The sequence below is a fragment of the Panthera pardus genome, unplaced genomic scaffold (assembly GCF_024362965.1).
Source record: "Panthera pardus isolate Hobbes unplaced genomic scaffold, ASM2436296v1 HiC_scaffold_17, whole genome shotgun sequence".
NCBI classification, from domain to species: domain Eukaryota; kingdom Metazoa; phylum Chordata; class Mammalia; order Carnivora; family Felidae; genus Panthera; species Panthera pardus.
This window is the reverse complement of record NW_026526732.1, coordinates 71,835,713-71,856,202: the sequence shown is the minus strand read 5'-3', so window position 1 is coordinate 71,856,202 and position 20,490 is coordinate 71,835,713. Positions and strand designations below refer to the sequence as shown.

Here is a 20,490-nt window from a genome sequence, read left to right as displayed (position 1 = left end):
ACACAGACTAAAATCATTAAACTTTCATGGAAAATGAAAAGGATTAACCAAAGACTAGTACAGTATACTGCTATATTATCACGTAAACTTTTATCAAAATAAGTAGTTGTGAAATATTTTTTATAACAAAATATTGTTATAAGTCTTTTGTAGATATATACTAACCTAAGGATCTGTTAGGCTAAATTAATAAGAAACTGATAACGTCCACTGATGAACAAAATGTGATCCTTGCAAAGCCATTCCATCTACTACGTATAATTTAGCATGCAAAAGTGAGAATTCTATTGAAATGATGACAGGAAAAAAAAACAATAGAAATAAAGTCATATAATGGTGATAATGATAAACTTCACAAAAACTCTATCTATTGCAACAGTCTAAATTTCCATTTAAGAGATGTATTGTTTTTAGGAAAATAAAATAAGAGTTTATTCTCTCTCTTATTAAGAATTCTTTACCCAAAACATTTTCCCAGATGTTGACAGGAAGAAGGAATTCTTAAGTGTTGATTTATATTGACATACATTGATCATCATATGATCATTTCAGAATTTCAGAGCTAAGTTATTAATTATAGCCTGTACATTTTACAGATGAAGAACTGGAGAACCAAAGAGATATTAAGTGGCTTATCTTAATCAGAGACCAATTCTAACCCACTGCGAAGTCTCTGAGAAGAATATTCAAGTAGCAAATCTAACATTATTGTTTCATGAAGAATAAATAGGTGTTTGCATTTGGGGCTCTGTAAGGAAACAAGTGAGACTTTAAGTTACTGAAAACTTTCATAAAAGAAAAAAAAGACACAGCATAAAATAGATTATACATATGCATGTATAACAAGAAAAATAAAATAGGTATAAATTTTTAAATAGTCTGCCTATATTTCTTTTTGGTCTGATTGCTGAGACTAGGACTTCCAGTCTCTGCCCTGTTCCTGACCACAGAGGAAAAGCTCTCAGGTTTTCCCCACTGAGGATGTTATTTGCTGTGAGCTTTTCATATGGCCTTTATTATTTTGAGGAATGTTCTCTCTGTCCCAACTTTGTTGAGGGCCTATATCGTGAATGATGTTGTATTTTGTCAAATGCTTTTTCTGAATCTGTTTAGAGGATCACATGGTTCTTATCCTTTCTTTTATTGACGTGGCATATCACATTGATTTACAACTGCACCAAAACCCATAAGATAGGAATAAACCCAGCCAAAGAGGTAGAAGATCTGTACTCTGAAAACTATACAACACTTATAAAAGAAACTGAAGAAGACATACACAAAAAATGGAAAAACATTTCTATGCTCAAGGGTTGGAAGAACAAATACTGTTAAAATGCCTATACCCAAAGCAATCTACACATTTTTTAAAATGTTGTTTTTAAGAGAGAGAGAGAGCACACAAGTGGGGCAGGGGCAGAAAGGTGGGGGAGGGCAGAGGATCCAAAGCAGGCTCAGTGCTGAAAGCAGCAAGCCTGATGCGGGGCTCGAACCCATGTCCTGCGAGATCACAACCTGAGCCAAAGTCAGATGCTCAACCAGCTGAGTCACCCAGGTGCCCCAGCAAGCTACACATTTAATTCAATCCCTATCAAAATAGCACCAACACTATTTACAGAGGTAGAACAAACGATCCAAAAATTTGTATGGAACTACAAAAGACCCCAAATAACCAAAGCATTCTTGAAAAAGAAAAGTAAAGCTAGAGGTATCACAACTCCAGACTGCAAGTCATATTACTAAACTATAGGGATTAAGACAGTATGGTACTGCCATAAAAACAGACACAAAGATCAGTGGAACAAACTAGAAAACCCAGAAATGGACACACAACTATATGGTCAACTAATCTTTGACAAAGCAGGAAAGGAATATCTAATGGAAAAAAGACAGTCTCTTCAGGGGCACCTGGGTGGCTCAGTCCGTTAAGCGTCTAACTCTGATTTTGGCTCAGGTCATGATCTCACACTTTGTGAGATTGAGCCCCAGTCAGGTTCCACTCTGACAGCACGGAGCCTGCTTGGGATTCTCTCTCTCTCCCTCTCTCGCTCTCTCTCTTTCTCAAAATAAATAAATAAAACTTAATAAAAAGTTCTTTTAAAGAATTTAAGGAAAGAAGTAGTGATAATCATAACAAATGAAAATACAAGGCAATTCCTAACTCTAGGCAAAAAAAGTTTCCTATGAAAATAAAATATTATACAACTTGACTCAGATGTGAACAATATTTATGTTACAACAGAAATACAAATACTGAATATTCATTTGACCCAAAATGTGATATAATTATAATGGGATGACAGAAGGAGAAGGGGTGATGTTGGAGGAGTGAAAGAGCTCAATCCTGTTCTTCAACAGCAGAGAGTAGGCAGATCATGTATAAAACAGAAAACCAAGGAAGAGCAGCATAAACAGATTTTGTAGAAGTAGGGAGGGAAAAGAAAAAAAACACAGCTAAAACAACAGAAAATAATCCCCTCCAAGGAGTGGTACTTTGAGTGTGGGGAAAGTAGAAGAGACAGCACTATTTTTCAGTACAAGCCAAGATATTTTACTTTTAAAACCATGGCATGTATTATTATGTGTTACTTGAAACTTATAATATTTTTCCACAATATTACCTCCTATATTTTGAATGTACAAAAAAAAAAAAAAAAAAAGGAAAAAACTGTAAGTAATAAGGAGGCATAAATCCTCAAAAAACTATTACACCCAGATCTAAATTACATATATCATGATTGAGCAGCATTTATGCCAGAATGTAAGGACAGGTCAACATGAGAAAATCACTGTAACTTACTACATTAATGTTATTAAAAGGAAAACAACATGGCAATCTCAATCAAGAGATACCGAGAAAGCATTTGTTAACTCCCAAAATCTATTTATGATTGGGGGAAAAAAAAAAAACTTTGAACAGGAACAAAAATTTCTTGGCATGATAAAAGTTATCTAACTGAAATCTACCAAAAACATACTTAAGAGAGAAAATTTAGCCACATTCCCTTTGAAGTTGAGAATAAGGTATGAATGTCTCCCCCTCCTCCACCCAATAAAGTGTATGTTTCAGCCAGTACTAGAGGTCTTGGCCAATTGGTAAAATTAGACAATTATTAGAACTAAGACTATTCAGCAAGATTCTTGAATCAACAAAATAAATCAATCAATGTGGCAGTACATCAGAAGTACCAACAAAGACACCATTTATTGTGAAAATGGAAAATAAATATATAGAAATTAGACAACAGTTAAAAACTCAAACTCAATTAGAGAACAGAAAAAGACCCAAAAACAGCTAAACCTTATTCATTGAGATGATTTAACACTGTAAAAACATCAATTTTCTCCAAACTAAATTCAAAGCAATTCCAACTGAACTCCTAATTCCAACTGAACAAAAATTTCTGGGTAACCAGAGAAACTATTTCTGAAATTTATATGTTAAACCAAATGTCCTCACATATTTAAGAAAATCCTGGCAAAGAGAGACTTGCCTTACCAGATATCAATTACAAAGTCATTGTAATGACAAGTGTGGTTACTAGGATGGAAACAGACTAATACATTGGCTGACTTTCCTAGACATCCCAGAGACTGACTTCCGTGTCAGATCATTTCTCTTACATTTATCAAAATCTCACATACACGTGAGTATGAACCAATTAGTTTAACACAGTAAAATTTATTGTAATTACTATTATCTTTAGACTTTATTTCAATCTAGGGAGTTTAAGCCTGGAAAATACTAGAACTCAAAGATCTAGTAACTTCCATCTTCCTAAGATAGCATTTTCTACAATTTCTATCCCCAGCCTCTAACCCTCCTTCATCACCTCTTCCCTCAACCACAGAAGAGTTTCCCTCCACCTGTTTGGCAAAGGGGACTGGAAGGAAGACAGAAGACAATCACATATCTACATTATATTTAGGCCTACATATTAAAGTTCTAGTATTTATGTAACTTATATATAATATAGTGTTTAATACACAGTTTTCAAAAATATTAGTTTCTTTCCCTTTTCCACAGGCATCCAGGTTGAGGTCTCTCAATACAACTTCTTAGCTACACCCATGCCCTAATTTCTAAGGATAGTGTTACTGATGGACCAATGGAGCTTATGAGACAAACTGCAGCACATGATGAGGTATAGCACATGAAATACAACTCTATCAAACATGAACGTGAGTTAGAGTCACATGGAGAGCTTATTAAAGCACAAATTGCTAGGCTCCATCCCAGGGTTTCTGATCAGTAGGTCCAGGGTGAGCTGCTTTTATAACAACTTTCTGGGTCAGGCTAATATTCCTTGTCCACGGGCTACATTTTGAGAAAGAGTGCCCTAGAGAGAGCACAAGTTGTCACAGGAGGGTAATTTTGCTCTCTGGGGGAAAGTAGGCAGTGATTGCATATATTTTTGGTTGTCACAAACTGAAGAGATGGATTAGGGGAAGAAGTAATCCTGGCACTAGTAAATACAGACCAAGGATCCTGCTAAACACCCTACAACACACAGGACAGTCCTCCACAGAAAAGAATTATCTGGCAAAAAAAGGTCACTGGTGCTAAAGTTGAGAAACCATACTATAGAGTAAAATGTAGCTTATTCCAAAATATGACTTGATCATTCAGTCAAAGTTCTTCAGTGAGTTTCAGAAATTTGACATATAATATTCAAAGAATTGTATTTTAAGTATTAAAAATTATTTGAATTTTACTCATCCATCCATGACAAATTTAGAAATATTAATATTTAAAGGTAGATTGGGCTACAGAAAGAAATAAGCGTTTATGTAATATTACTGGTAGATTTCTAGTACAGAAATAATTAACATTCATTTTGCAGGAACTAACTTCCTTGAAAAATAAGGATCAATAATATTTACTTCTTAAGCTGAGTGAAGAGCTAACAATTGTTCATTTGACCATTACATATATTTAGTAGAAATATTTTATAATAACTTGTTTTAAGGAAAAGCAGTTATCAATCCTAAGTAAATATACCTCAGGAAAATGTACTTTATATATACAAGCAGGTATAGACACATATTTACATACATAATACATACTACAAGTGCTCCACGCACATGCACACGCACAAACACACACACATTGCTATACACACACAAATGAACTTACTCCAATAGGCTGAAAGATAAGTCCATCCATTTCATGGCTGACTTCTTTGGCAAAATTTCCTTCAAGTAGCTATAAAATAAATACACATATTTTTAAAAATAATCACTTAAAGAGTATTTTAATTTTTTATAAGCTTTATAAAAACAATATATAAGCTTTAAGAACTGAAATACAAGGAAAGGGCTCAGTCGATTAAACATGTGACTCTTGATTTTGGCTCAGGTCATGATCTCACAGTCATGAGATTGAGTCCCACATTGGATTCCATGCTGAGTGTGGAGCCTGCTTGGGATTCTCTCTCTCCTCTCTCTCTCTCTTACCCTCCCTAGCTCATTCCCTCCCCCAACCTCTCTAAATAAACAAACAAACAAACAAACTTAAAAGAAAAAAAAAATGAACTGAAATACAAAAAGGGGGAGATAGGTGATCCAGAGAGATCTAAGTTAGTTAACATTTGCAAGATATTCTTAATGTACGAAGATTTTTTCATGTCAGGCTAAATATCTTAAATAGTCAAAATAACAGAGAAAATATTTTTAAAAATATATATTTGAGCCAGCACAAAAGGAAGGAAGACAGAAGCCAAAAGCAAAGTGAAATCAAAAATTGAGAAGTAATAAATACAGGGAATAAAGTATAAAACATACACAAAAGAAGGAAACAGCAGAGAAGCTTGTGAGGGGATAGATAGAGGCTGGGTGGGGCAGGAGACACATCCCCTGAGAAATCTGTAACCATTAGTGAGCTCAGACATGGGATTGCAGTCCAAAAATATAGTATTTGTGTCTTCCTCACATGCATAAGCAGAGGATTTTTAATTTTTTTTCTTTTTTGTCCTTTTTGTTGTCTTTTTTAATATATTTTTTCAAGCAGAGAAATGCATTACAAGGGATACACAGTATAAAATACAAATGACAGTTTTTTCAGTGTCCTTATCTACTAAAGAGTAGGTATAGGCCCAAAGCTATCCAATAATTTCTGAGCATGTAGTTTTAAATGCTTCTGTTTACCTTTTAAATGCTTTTTATTATTATTTATTATTAAATGCTTCTGTTTTCTGTTTAAATGCTTCTTTTTACTTTTTAAATGCTTTTTATTACATTGAAGAAAAGAAGATGTGACTGATGGAAGCCCAAAACATTGATTTCTGTATTTCAGAGAACAGATGCACTTTCACAGAGCCATAGTCTGACGAACTTAGAGTGCAGTCAGGATAGGTCTGGAATTCAAATACACTGTATCCAAAATTTTAGATATGCTGTGGGTGATACATCTCTTTAACCACAATCATATCCTCTGGAAACCACTACATCTACAGGGAAATTTGTATTCCAAAAGCAACAACCAAAATTTCAAGCTTATTTCACATGCAACAAAATCTGAGTCTCTTCCCCAAGTGTGGCTTCATCTTCTCTGCCATTTCATTCTTCAGAATCTGTAACTTCTCTAAACTGAGGGCAGTTCAGCCAAGAAAAATAAGAGTAATCCTAGTATCTAACTAGTTTAAGACCAATTTGGCTTCCAACATCTAAATTCATTTAAAACTATAATGCTCCTTAGTCAAATTCATAGGGACAGAAATTAGGGAGCTGGGGGGGAGGATAAGGAGTTAGCGTTTAACAGGTACAAAGTTCCATGCAGAAAGATGAAAAAAATCTGAAGATGGATAATGGTGATGGCTGTACAACAATGTGAATGTCCTTAGTGCTGCTGAACCATTGTTTAATGACAGTTAAAAAGGTAAATTTTATGTATATCTTAAGACAATTTTTCTTTAAAAAAAACTGTAATGCTCCTGAAATTTTCTTTATTTCTTTTGTTTCTTCTCTTCCTCTTATCACAACACAGAATTCTTAAGTGGGGAGCTGGCAAATTGGGAATCTTAGAGCCACATTATCAAGGGTCTGGCCAAATGGGCAGAAATTTCAGGATAGTTCTGGCATTCATACATTTGTCTCCAATGCACTCATAGGTTTAAATGACCTAGCCAACTGAGGAAGAAATTTGCCAAAGTAAAAATTCCATGTGGATTAAAAATACCTATTTCTTATAAATTCCTTTTAAGAGAAAAAAAAATAAACTCTAAGCATCAAAGAGTCAAAATAGCTTACATTCTTGCTGGGAATTTGGAAAGCAATGTTAAAGCCTTTATTTCATGTATGTGATATATTTACCCTAGAGGAAAAATTTTTTGGAACTTGTACTAATATTGAGAAGTATATATATTAATACCTTCATGTTCTACTTCATCTTTTTTTAAAAATCCATGAGCTATGATGGATAAAATTTCAAGCAAGGGAGAAAAGTATAACCTTAATATTTCCTGCACTCAATTATGTAAGAAAAGGTAACCTCCTACATTCATAGACATTCATAGCCCAAATTCTGCCGAGGAATAACACAATGAAAACCAAATGCCACAATCACGTTTTTAAAAAAAAGAAAAAAAAATTCTTGGCTTTTTTTTTTAAATTTTAAGTTAAGGAGGGTCTCAAACTCATGACCATGATATCAAGAGTCCATGCTCTACCAACTAAGCCAGCCAGGTACCTCTAAAAAACATTTTTTTAAGTTTTATTTGAGAGAGAAAGAATGAGCAGGGGAGGGGCAGAGAGAGAGGAAGAGAGAAAGAATCCCAGGCAGGATCTGCACTGTCAGTGCAGAGCCTGACATGGGGCTTAAACTCACGAACCATGAGATCACGACCTGAACCAAAACCAAGAGTCAGACACTCAACCAACTGAGCCACTCAGGAATGTGGGGTCTTTGGAGCATCAAAGATACCTATATAGCAACACAAACCCACCTGAAATAGAGAACAGATTGATTCAACCACTAACCACCCCCCTTCAAATGAGACCTAGTAACAAACTGAAAAAAGAGATATACCCATTACTAAGCACAAATACACTTACCTCAGTCTCTACTGTTCAAACAGGAAAAAAAAAAAAAATATATATATATGTATCTCAACCAATATATATATATATATATATATATATATATATATATATATATATACACATCAACCAATGAATATATTGGTTGATATATATATATCAACCAATAAAAAATATATCACACATACACAAAGCAAGAAAAAAAAATGATCTACATTCAGTAGACAAGACAGCCAACAGAATAAGACTCAGAGATGTCTCATGTTTTAGAATTATCAAAGACTTTAAAGTAACCTTAATAGCCGAAATGTCCATTGACAGATGAATGGATAAAGAAGATGTGTGTGTGTGTGTGTGTGTGTGTGTGTGTGTATGTATATATATGTATACATATATATATGTATGTATATGTATACACACACACACACAATGGAGTATTTATTACTCAGCAATCAAAAAGAATGAAATCTTGCCATTTACAACTACATGGATGAAATTAGTCAGAGAAAGACAAATATCATATGACTTCACTCATATGATGACTTTAAGATACAAAACAGATGAATTAAGGGAAGGGAAGTAAAAATAATATAAAAACAAGGAGGGGGACAAAACATAACAGACTGTTAAATATGGAGAACAAACAAAGGGTTGATGGAGGGGTTGTGGGAGGGGGGATGGGCTAAATGGGTAAGGGGCATTAAGCAATATACTTCTGAAATCATTGTTGCACTATATGCTAACTAACTTGGATGTAAATTTTAAAAATAAATACATAATTAAAAAATAAAATTAATAAACAAAATAACCTTAATATTTTTTTAATTTGTATTTATTTTTGAGACACACACACACACACACACACACACGCACACGCACACACACACACAGAGTGTGAGTGGGGGAGGGGCAGAGAGAGAGGGAGACACAGAGTCCGAAGCAGGCTCCAGGCTCCAACCTGTCAGCACAGAGCCCGACACGGGACTCAAACCCACAAGCCGTGAGATCATGACCTGAGCGAACTCAGACCCTTAACTGGCTGAGCCACCCAGGTGCCCCAAACCTTAGTATTTTAAAGGAAAAGATGGAAAATATGTATGGACAAATGTGGAATTACAACACAAAGAGATGAAAACTACAAAAATGAGACAAATGGAAATGAAAGATATAAAAAACAGTATCAGAGAAAAAAAGAATGCTAATCAATGGGATTATCGACAGACTGAGCACAACAAAGGAAAGAATCACTAAAGAAGAAACAATTTTGAATAAGAAAAGTGTAGCACTTCTTCCAACTGAAATACAAAAAAGGTGGCAGGGGTGGGGGGAACAACTGAGAATCAAAGACCTGAGAGATTAAAAAGACAGAACATCTGTACAACTGGAAAGTGATTTTAAAAGAGAAAAGTGGTAAGGAAACACAAAACAACTAGGAGGAAAAAATGCCTCAGATTATGGCAAAATTAAACACACATATGAGCATGCACACATAACACACACCCCAGTGGAAGCCTAGAGAACAAGAAGGATGTAAGAAAAAAGTATGTACAAACTCCAGCAAGAAGGAAAAAAACCTTACATGCAAAGGTACAAAAATAGGAATGACAGTAGACTCTTTCTCATGAATTATATAAACCAGAAGATAATAGAACACCAGTTTAAAAGTACTAACAGAAAAACTGTAAACCCAAAACTCTTTAGCAAATGAAAATCTTTAAAAAATGAAAGCACAATAAAAAAATTTTTCAGACAGACAAAATTTGGTAAGATGAATTTCCACCAGGCCAAAACACAAAAGATTTTAAAAGAAAGTTTTCTGGCAGAAGAAATAAGATATAAACAACAACAATAAAACCTGTATATAAACAAAAAATAGGAAGAGTTGTCAGAAATGGCTGACAACTAGATATAACAGACACCCAGGACTCTAAGATGGCATTCTCCATACCAATGAAGAAGAAGCTCATGGACCTCAAACGAGGAGAACAGTCAAGCTGGATACTGATGTGGGGTTTCACCATAAGGGCATTGCCAGAGCATTGCAGAGAGGTTATTACCAGTATTACAACAAGTAGGTCAATGTGAAGAAAGGAAGCATCACTGGCATTTCTATGTGCTGGCAGCTTATGTGCTTTTCAACTACGTCATTACACGGAACACACACATGAGCTGCTATGCAAGCACCACCGAAGAGGGCCCGGTATGGAGGCACATTCACATTCCTGACTATGACCTTTGCCTGGCACCTTTGAATCCTTTAATTAGGATGAATCACATCCTAATTAAGAATTAACACCAAATAAAAGATGACTGGTGAAAAAAAAAAAGGAAAAAAAGAAAAAGAAATGTTTGAAAACTAGAATAAATATAAAATATTTGTTCTTCACTTCATTAAAAGATAACTAAAGCAAAAATATTAAAATATTGTGTGGTTTATAACATATTTAGAAGCAAAATATATGATAGAAAATAGAATGATATTGTTGTATGGGTCTTACCCTAACTATAAAGTGATATAATATTATTTAAAGGTCAACAGTGAACGATTAAAGGGATATACTATAAACCTTAGAACAACTCCTAAAATATAAAACCAAGATTTATACCTAATAAGCCTAAAGTGGTGCTATAATGAAATCAAAACATCAAGGAATCCAAATGATGGCAAGAGGGAAAAAAGGAAATGAGAACACATGGGCAAACTGAAACCAAGTAGTAAGGGGGTGGATCCAAAACAAGCCACAGTATTCATTAATTTTAAATGGTACAAGCACCCCATGGTAATGGTAATAATTAAACTTAAATGGTACAAGCACCCCATTTGACAGAGACTGTCAGACTGGAAAAAAATAATCAAGAACCAACTATATGCTGTCCAGAATAAACCCATTTTGTATATAAAGATTCAATTAAATTAAAAGCAAGACAGATTAAATTTACACGATGTTATAGCTCAATTATACCTCAAAAAAGCTGTTTGGATGGAGAGACAGAAAGATAAATGCATAAGGACAGAAAAGATATTAAATCCTAACACTAATGAAAAAAAAAAGTGGCTAGCCTATATTAATATTGGACAAAGACTTAAGAACAAGAAATATCACTAGAGATAAAAAGGACCTATAACAATCTTAAATGTATATGCACCTCAAAAAAAAACACCTCAAAATGCATTTTTTTTAACTGACAGAGCAGTTAATAAAAATATGGCAAAAATCTCAATTATAAATGGAGAATTTAATACTCTTCTCTGCGTAAATGATTCAACAAGCAGAAAAAAGTAGAGGTGAAGATGTTTTGAAAAGACTTATGTCATGGCGCCTGGGTGGCTCAGTCGGTTAAGCATCCAACTTCAGCCCAGGTCATGAGCTCGTGGTTTGTGGGTTCGAGCCCTACATCGGGCTCTGTGCTGACAGGTCGGAGCCTGGAGCCTGCTTCGGATTCTGTGTCTCCCTCTCTCTCTCTCTCTCTCTCTCTCTCTCTTCCTCCCCCACTCATGCTCTGTGTTTCTCTCTCAAAAATAAATAAGCTTAAAAAAATTTTTTTTTAAATTAAAAAAAAAAAAGACTTAGAGTAAGCAATTAGTGAGGTTCTGACAGGATTCCTGGAGGCCAGCAATAAGGAAATCAAGGCCAGCTATCTGGAAAGTCAGAAGCCTATCCTGGAAGCACTCCAAAACAAAGCCACAGGAAGCCTTAGCAAACCAGCCAGCCTCAAGATGGCTGACAAAGGCCAAAAATCCCCGACCAAATAAGGAAGAAACAGCACGAAATCCCCACCCCAAGAAATAAGTACTCTACCCTCTAGTTAACAAATGTCAAAAAGAAAAAGAAACCCAACTGTCAGGGGATACAGCTTCTGCATGCACCCGCTCTTGCTCTCAAGGTCGTTCTTTCACGAGCTCTCACTCCCACTCCCTCGCGCTTGCTCTCTTGTTCTCTCTCAATCAAGCTCATGGATTCTCATCTCTACTTTTCACTTAATAAACTTTCTTGCTTGTGTTACTCATGCCCTGTGCTGCTTGTCTGTCCTTGAATTCATTTTGTTAGAAGACCAAGAATCTTCTGTGACTCTTTTGTGATTGGCTGGGTCAAGGTCCCAGGGTCTGAGGTCTCTCCAAGTCACCCAGCAACACTTAATAGAAGAACATCAGACAGAAAATCAGTAAGAATACAGAACACTACAGCCACACTGAAACAACCTGACACCACTGACATTTATAGAACACTCTACCCAACAACAGGAAAAAACACTTTTTTCCAAGTACATACAGCACATTTATAAATCAAAGTCATACAAAGTATGTGCTCTAATCACAATGAATTAAACAAGATATAAGAAAAAGATATCTGGGAAAACCTCCCATATTTTTGGAATCTTAATAACACGCTTCTAAATAACCAATAAATAAAAGAAATCAAAAGGAAAACTTAAGTATTTCAAACTGAATGAAGATGAAAATATAGTAATTGAGATTTGAGGGATGTGACTAAAGTGTGCTTAAGGGAATTTATTGCACTAGATGACTAATTAGAAAAGAAGTCACAAATCAATATCAACTTCTACCTTAAGAAACTAAGAACTCCATAGAGAATTCAGGAAGTTCTGAAAAAAGAAAAGAGCCACCTAGACTGAGATCTTAAGTCCAGTGAAGGGAACCATGCACCCCTAAGGTGAAGAGGGTACAGTCTCAGCTCACTGGATGACAGAGAAGTTGATGAAATGTCTTGATGAAGTGCCTCACAAGCTTTTAGAGATGGAAGTTGTGGTTAGAAAGCAGTATGTCTGCGTTTAAAAGTTCAACGTAGGAACAGTAGCCAGAGAGAAGCTGCCAAAGTGAAAGTGACTAAATCAGAAGAAAGTCACTAAGATGAAAATTGCAAAGAAATGGAAAACCCAGGGTAATAAATAGATCAAACCAAACATTACGGAAGATGTATTCAACAAGGGCGATGGGCAGTCTGAGAGAATTTATGTCAGATGAAATCTCCAAGGAAGGAACTGTTAACCAAGGAGCCAAAAAGACTTTCCATATACACAGTTAAAATAGTCAGGTTTTATTTTAATAACTTAAATAAGCAGATAATTTAAAAGCTCACTTTGGTATTCTCTTGTCTCCAGTATTACATTCCAAGATAGAATGTTCTATACTTTTAAGCTACTTTGGTTTTTCCCTCTTCTATATTTTAAGTAAAACTTATTTATGAGTTGCCCTGCTATTCTTATATAAGAAGTGCTAACCTAAGTTTTTCTTAGATAATTTGTTGGAGGATAACAACTCAATAAAAATAAAATTTCAGTCAGTGTCCATTAGACAGGTATTTCCTGATTGCCTACTAATGCTAGAAACCTAGCTAGCTTTAAGGATACTGGGGACTCAATGATAATATAAGCCTAGGCCAAAATGCCTAAACAATACCTTAATTTTAATTTATTAGTAAAAACATTAAATACAATGACGTAATTAACCACTTCCTGTCAATCCTTATGCAGAAACACAGTTCAATTTAAATTACCCAAGTTGTTTCTAAAACACTTCTAAGAAATTTCTTAAAAAGCTATCTTACTTTTAAAATGTAAAAAAATTTTTTAAATAAAATATAAAAGTTTAACTGCAAAACCCTGAAGAAGCTTTAAAGTGAAATGTGTGGTTAATTATCCTAAACTAGGATACATTGTTTTACAGGATTACAATCTTATTTTCCACCAGATCAAATTAGAAGACAATTAGATAACAGGTAAAATAGCAGACATAATATACTGAATAATTATTAATGAAGCATTATAGTGTGTCATAAAGTCTTACTTATAAATTTTTAACTTGCTTACCTATTAACATAATCTTATCACTTGAATACCATCTGAAACATCCTAGAGAAGGCATATAACTTTCTACTGACCAGAGATTGGTGGAAATGACAAAGGTTATACCAGGTGATTGACTCTGAATTGATATTTTATGTGTCTATGAATCAGAAAGTAATTGGAAACCAAATCATTATAAATGCATAAGCAGAGTAAGATAATGCAAAAGGGCTTGAAATTAGAAACATTAGAAACCAAACAGAAACTGCAAAGTTACAAAGCATAGAAAGGAACCTTTTACAAATAAGTAAAATGATAGCTTAAGACTACAATGAAGAAGAAAATGAATCTGCAATGTAATTGGGAATGCAAATTGGCAATATCAATTCATTACAATAAAGAAAAATACACCAAGGGAATACTTAAACAAGAAAAGAATAAACTATCTCCATTTTTCTCTTCTGGACTGTTCTACTCACATCAGACATTATCTGAGCAAATATCGCCACACAGCCTCAAGTGACTGCCTGAGAATACTAAATACAGTTGCTTATATCTGCTGATTATTTAAATATGCTTTCATAACTCCCCTAAAATTCAAGGCTTTATTTTACCAATCCCCCCAAAATGGAAATTTCCACCCACCTAGATATTATTCTTCATTCTTTTTCATTTCTAAAGTCTAATTTCTGGTTTAGGCTAAGACTATTCAATGCTTCAATACCCTAAATAATTGTTCTAATCAGTACAAAATCATTTTACAAAACTCATCCTTCCTGCTCACCAAAAAGCCACTATCATTACCTCATTTTAAAAACAATGATTTGGGATGCCTGGGTGGCTCAGTCAGTTGAGCGTCCAATTTCAGTTCAGGCCATGATCTCATGGTCCATGAGTTCGAGCCCCATGTTGGGCTCTGTACTGACAGCTCAGAGCCTAGAGTCTGCTTCAGAGTCTGTCTCCTTCTCTCTGCTCCTCCCCCACTCACATGGAGAGAGAGAGAGAGAGAGAGAGAGAGAGAGAGAGAGAGAGACACAAAGACAAATAAGCATTAAAAAAAATTTTTTTTTAAACAATGATTTGTGGGGTGCCTGAGTGGCTTAGTTGGTTAAGCATCCAAATCTTCATTTCGGTTCAGGTCATGATCTCACAGTTCATGAGATGGAACCCCACAATCTTGGAACATTCATCCTCTCTCTCCCCCTCTCTCTCTCAAAATAAATAAATAAACACTTAAAAACAATGATTTGATTTCCATTATTAACCAATGATGATTCAACAACTGTATCATTCAAGGTAGCTAATCAAAATATAAATAGCTTCTGGAATACTATTACTGGCTCTTTCATTAACTCATATTACTACAATTAAAATTAAGCATAACAGATCTGATGAGCCCCACGTGACAAGTTAGAAAATCTTAAGAAAAAATTTCTCTGGGAAATAGGGGTTCTTTATTATTTTTGGTAGCGGTCAGTCTTACTTTCACCAAAATTCCCTCATAATTCTACAAAATAAAAGTCAACTCACCCTCAGGGAACAATCAAAGTTCTTTGTGCCAGACTTCTTTTTAATCTCAAAATTGAGGCATCATTCATTTACTCAACAAATATTCATTTAGTGCCAATAACTGACAGCCATTCTATCAAATGTTTGAGATTTAAAAGAGATCAGTTTTTATCCTGAAGGAACTAGCATCAGAGTCTAGCATGGAGGTCTCAAATTCAAATATTTCTAAGTGCCAGGCCATGAACCTCAACAGGACTGGGCATAAGATACCAAGGACTAGTAAGAACTATGATGAACTGGACAGCACACCCTCATCTATAAGCAAATTCAATGTTTTTTTGGTTTTTTTAAGTTTTATAGGAGATTAAACTTTCTGGATCATACCAGCTTATTACTTGTGGTTAATATGGATCTATAAAGACATAAAATAATAATTTTATAGTAAGTGCCTTTAGTAGAGTTGGTTAAAGACTTCTGAGAAAATAGAAAATTATAATTTCATCTCTCATTCAATTATATTCAAATGTTTACTGAGTACTAATTATGTATCCATGAAAACGAAAAAAAAAGATGAGAAGAATGAGGTAAAACATCTAAACACTTTGTGATGTGCCAGGCACTTTTCTAAGCACTTTATATATAATAACTCATTTTAGCATCATAACAATTTTATAATGTAGGGACCATTATTATCCCCATTTTAAAAGTGAGGCTTAGAACTTGCCCAAAGTCACACAGCAAGGAACTGAGAATCCAAAATCATTCTGGCTCCAGAGTCCATGTTCCTAACTGCTTTTCTATACTAGTGTGTCACATTTCTAGAAATTTTCTCCTAATCTCTTGTCTAGCTTATATGCTCCTTTAACATTCTCTCACAGCATCCTGTGCTTCCTTCCATCACAGGATTTTCCTCTTTAATTGTCTGACTACCAAATTGCGCTGTAGGTTTTTCAAGGTCAATAAAATCACACACATATCATTGAATCTTCAGCACCTATTACAGTAAACTGGCACAGAGTAAGCTCTCACTCTCACAAATGTGTACTAAGTAAATATAAAATGAATAGCACAGTTTTGGGAACAATAAAAATAAGCCAAAAGATATAGTTAGATAGAAAACACATGGAATGTATTATTCCAAGAAACTGTGTAAGATGAAAACATAAAAAATTGTAAGAGAGGTTTAAAAGCTGGTAATATACGTACAGATTATTAAATGGTAAGATATTTTTAAAGATGAAATCATCTCTCATAGCTAATAATTTTCTTCCAAACCGTCCCTTTATTACCTTCATTATATTCAGCATAACACTAATACGGTCCTAACTGGTCTTCTTGCTTGTAGATTAATTTCCTCTCTCCAAACTATTTCTACTCACCTCCACTATTTAAAACAATGTTATAAGTCACAGTCACAACTAAAAATCTTTAAGTCTTCCTCACTGCCTGTATAGTCCAAGCTTCGTTAGCATAGTTTTTAAAGTACTTTTTTTCTGGGACACCCTTCCTAAATGTTTTCCAGGATGTTTATATAGACTGCAGCTGGTAAAAAAGTATAGACGAGTATCTCCTTTGTGGGTAAAAAAGCATGACCTACTAGTTTGGAAAAGTATTAAGCACTTTTGGCAAGAAAAAAACAGAACTGATAACCATAAACATGTATGTGATACATAAAAATAAAATTAAGTTACATAAGTGGCTGGTCTGAATACTGCCAGAAAGGGGACAAAAATTAGAGAAAGAAACAAAGAAAGAAGTTAAATATTTGTAGTATGAGCATAAAGGTGAAATCATCATAAATTTTAAGACTTTCAACAAAGAGCTCTCTGGTAAACTGCAAAACAATACTATATCTCACTAAAAAATACATCCTTTGTTTGAATACGTGTGTCCTGAAGCACTAACTTTACCAAAAGAGAGGTCTGGGCTTTGCCCTCCACTACTGAGAGATGATCTCTAGGACCCTGAATGTCCTGCCTGACAAGCACATCTTTGTCTGCCTGAGGTGTCTGGTTACCAGAGACTCTAACGATGTGATTTACAATGGAAACTTTGGAACATGCCATATTAGTTCCGCCCTGCAGAGAAATGGAGACTAAATCTATTAGCCCAAATCTTCAGGGGCTGAAGACTAAAGGTCAGCCATGCAAGCAATACGTGACTGAACTACAATATAAACTTTGGACGCCAAAAGCTCAGGCAAGCCTCCCTGGTTGGCAATACTCTTTGGGTATTGTCATGCAGCTTACTGAGAAGAAATGTTGTCCTTAACTCCCTAGGAAGAGGACCACCAGAAACCTCACATTTGGGTCCCAGATTTTGCGCCATGTGGTTCTTCTTTTGTTATTATAAAATTGTAATCGTAATTACAGTACCTTCCTGAGTCTCTGAGTCATTCTAGTGATTATCAAACATGAGGGAATCCCCAGGAGTCCCAGAATTTGTAGCCAGCAGGTCTGAGGCAGAGGTGGGCCTGGCAGCCAAAACTTAAAGCTAGTGTTGCAAGTGAGGGCAGTGTTGGGACTACGCAGTTGGCCTGAGCTCATTGCAATAAGTTTTTGTCAGTGAATTTCTCTAGTTAATACAATTTAAACTGTCCTCAAGTCATAATGGTCAGCAGGAAAACATATGATTTCCCTTGTTGGGCATTACTGCCAAGAGGCTGCTCAAGAAGTTGCAGAATTATAGAATGAGGCTATAGTTCCCCTGTCAGTTAATGGGTAAAGTGACCCAATTAGCCACCACAGATGAGATCTTCAAGAGACACTGACTATCTCTGGATGAAGATAAGCCATACGGGGATACCAAATGGCATTTACCTGTGAACTAAACATGTTCTATAGCCTAATAAAATATGGAAAAATGGTAGTGAGACCTTAAGAAATATACTTTGCTTTCCATAATATAGAAAGTATATAACATTTCCCTTACTTTTTGTATTAACTTTAAACTAGCATAGAAATAGAGATCATATAAAAAATAGGACCTAAGATTTATATCTAGACTGCTGTATAAAACACTTCATGAACAAAATAGCAAAATATATTATACCTCTGTTATAGTCTCCCCCCCCCCCCCCACCCCGGTACTTAAAGTTAGGCATTTATCAACAATTCAATGCACCAAAGCAATTACATGGTTCACTGGAATTTTACATAACACCTTTAAAGAATATCTGCGGGGCGCCTGGGTGGCTCTGTCGGTTCAGCGTCTGACTTCAGCTCAGGTCATGATCTCACGGGTCCGTGAGTTCGAGCCCTGCGTTGGGCTCTGTACTGACAGCTCAGAGCCCGGAGCCTGCTTCACATTCTGTCTCCCTCTCTCTCTGCCCCTCCCCCATTCATGCTCTGTCTCTCTCTGTCTCAAAAATAAATGAACATTAAAAAAAATTTGTTTAAAAAAGAATATTTGCTCTCATTAACTGTATTATCATTAGCCTCCTATGTCCAACTTAAAATTCTTACCAGTTCTCTTTCATGCATCTATTTACAGATTCTTTCCCAGAAACATACTTCAGCCTGGTGAGAAGTTTCCTTCTCATGAGGTGTACACGTGTGTAAACAGTATATAGGTGGACAAATATGTGCACTCACAGTCCCTAGGCTAAGACCAAAAATTCTAAGGACATGCAAAAAGAAAGGCAAAAGATAAAAATAGGGAAAGAAATGAAAATCCTTGTGAATGAGGAAAAAGAATGGAGAGAACTAGTGGAAGAAACCCATGGCTTATGATGGGGTATTTGACACAAAATAATGGGTTTCAGAGAGAAGACTTAGCAAAGTATATTTCAGGTACTGGAAAAGCAATGTGCTTAAACCAGTAACAACCCCACTATGGATTTACTACTCTTTTGTTCTTGGGTATATAAATCTATGAGTCAGTCAAGATTCTACTTGAAAATAACATTCAAAAAAATTCTTAGGGATCCTCCTAGAATCAGTAATAAAATCTAATCATATATTGATAAAACACTGATCTACAACACACCAACGTTTTTATAAAAGGTAACCCAGATATGTGAGTACTTAAATCTCATCTTTTCCTGGATGTGATCATAGTCTAAAGACCAGGGTAGAGGAATGATGGAAAGGGGGAGTGCTGCAGGCTGAGGGAAACCACCTCTCTCATCATTTCCAAACAGGAATATGGATTCCTTGTACTGAGCATAAACAACTCTGGTCTCATGTGCATAAAAGAAATCCTAAACTTACTTAAAGCTTTCACTTAAATGCTTTTCTTCTCAGACAGCAAAAAGTAACATACATGGTATCATGAACCTCCTCATACTAGGCATCTGAATTATAGTTACTGTACCTCATCAATATCAGACAGAACTGAAAGCTACATTCTTGGGTCTTTCAAAGTTTGGTTTCTCTGATCATCTCATCTAAAATAAAATGTAGTCAGGGGCACCTGGGTAGCTCAGTTGCTTAAGTGCCCGACTTTTGATCTCAGCTCAGGTCATGAGCTCATGGTTCCTCGGATCAAGCCCCGAGTCGGGCTCTGCACTGACAGCTCGGGGCCTGCTTGGGATATTCTCTCTCTCTCTCTCTCTCTCTCTCTCTCTCTCTCTCAATCTCTCTGCCCTGCTCATGCTTACATGCGCTCTCTCTCTCTCTCTCTCAAAAATAAATAATAAATGAAATGAAATAAAATAAAATAAAATAAAATAAAGTAAAATAAAGTAAAATAAAATAAAATAAAATAAAATAAAATAAAATAAAATAAAATCAGTAATCATATTTTCCCCCTCCAGTTGTTTAAAAGGAAAAAAAAAATACTCTCATGCCTATTTCTTTCAGATTCTATGCCAAACTCTGATTATAAAACATAACCTGTCCCTATGCCTCCTTCATTACACTCCCCCACCTCACTCACCCATTGGTTTCAAAATATTCTATCTATACAGAGGTAGGATGATTCAACATTTAACAGTTTAAGTTCCTCTATCCAAATGTAGTCTCTGTGAGGTTAAGTATTATGTCTAATTGTTCCTGAATATTTTAAGCATCTAAAAAAACATAATCAAATACACTATCATAAAAAAGTTAATACATTAAGAACATAAGCTTGAGGCACCAGGTTGATCAGAAGCATAATTTAGCTTTATTTTATCCATGTGGAACCAAATTTAGTCTAATG

At 35.2% G+C, this 20,490-nt stretch overlaps 1 protein-coding gene across 1 annotated transcript in view; it reads right to left on the bottom strand.

The window, feature by feature from the left end:
• The window catches only part of RNGTT (RNA guanylyltransferase and 5'-phosphatase), a 306,404-nt gene that overhangs the window by 151,555 nt on the left and 134,359 nt on the right, over positions 1-20,490 (bottom strand). Inside the window, exon 12 of the mRNA XM_019442831.2 lies at positions 5,135-5,203. Within this exon, the coding sequence (XP_019298376.1) occupies positions 5,135-5,203 (69 nt within the window). The remainder of the gene's footprint in view (positions 1-5,134; positions 5,204-20,490) is intronic.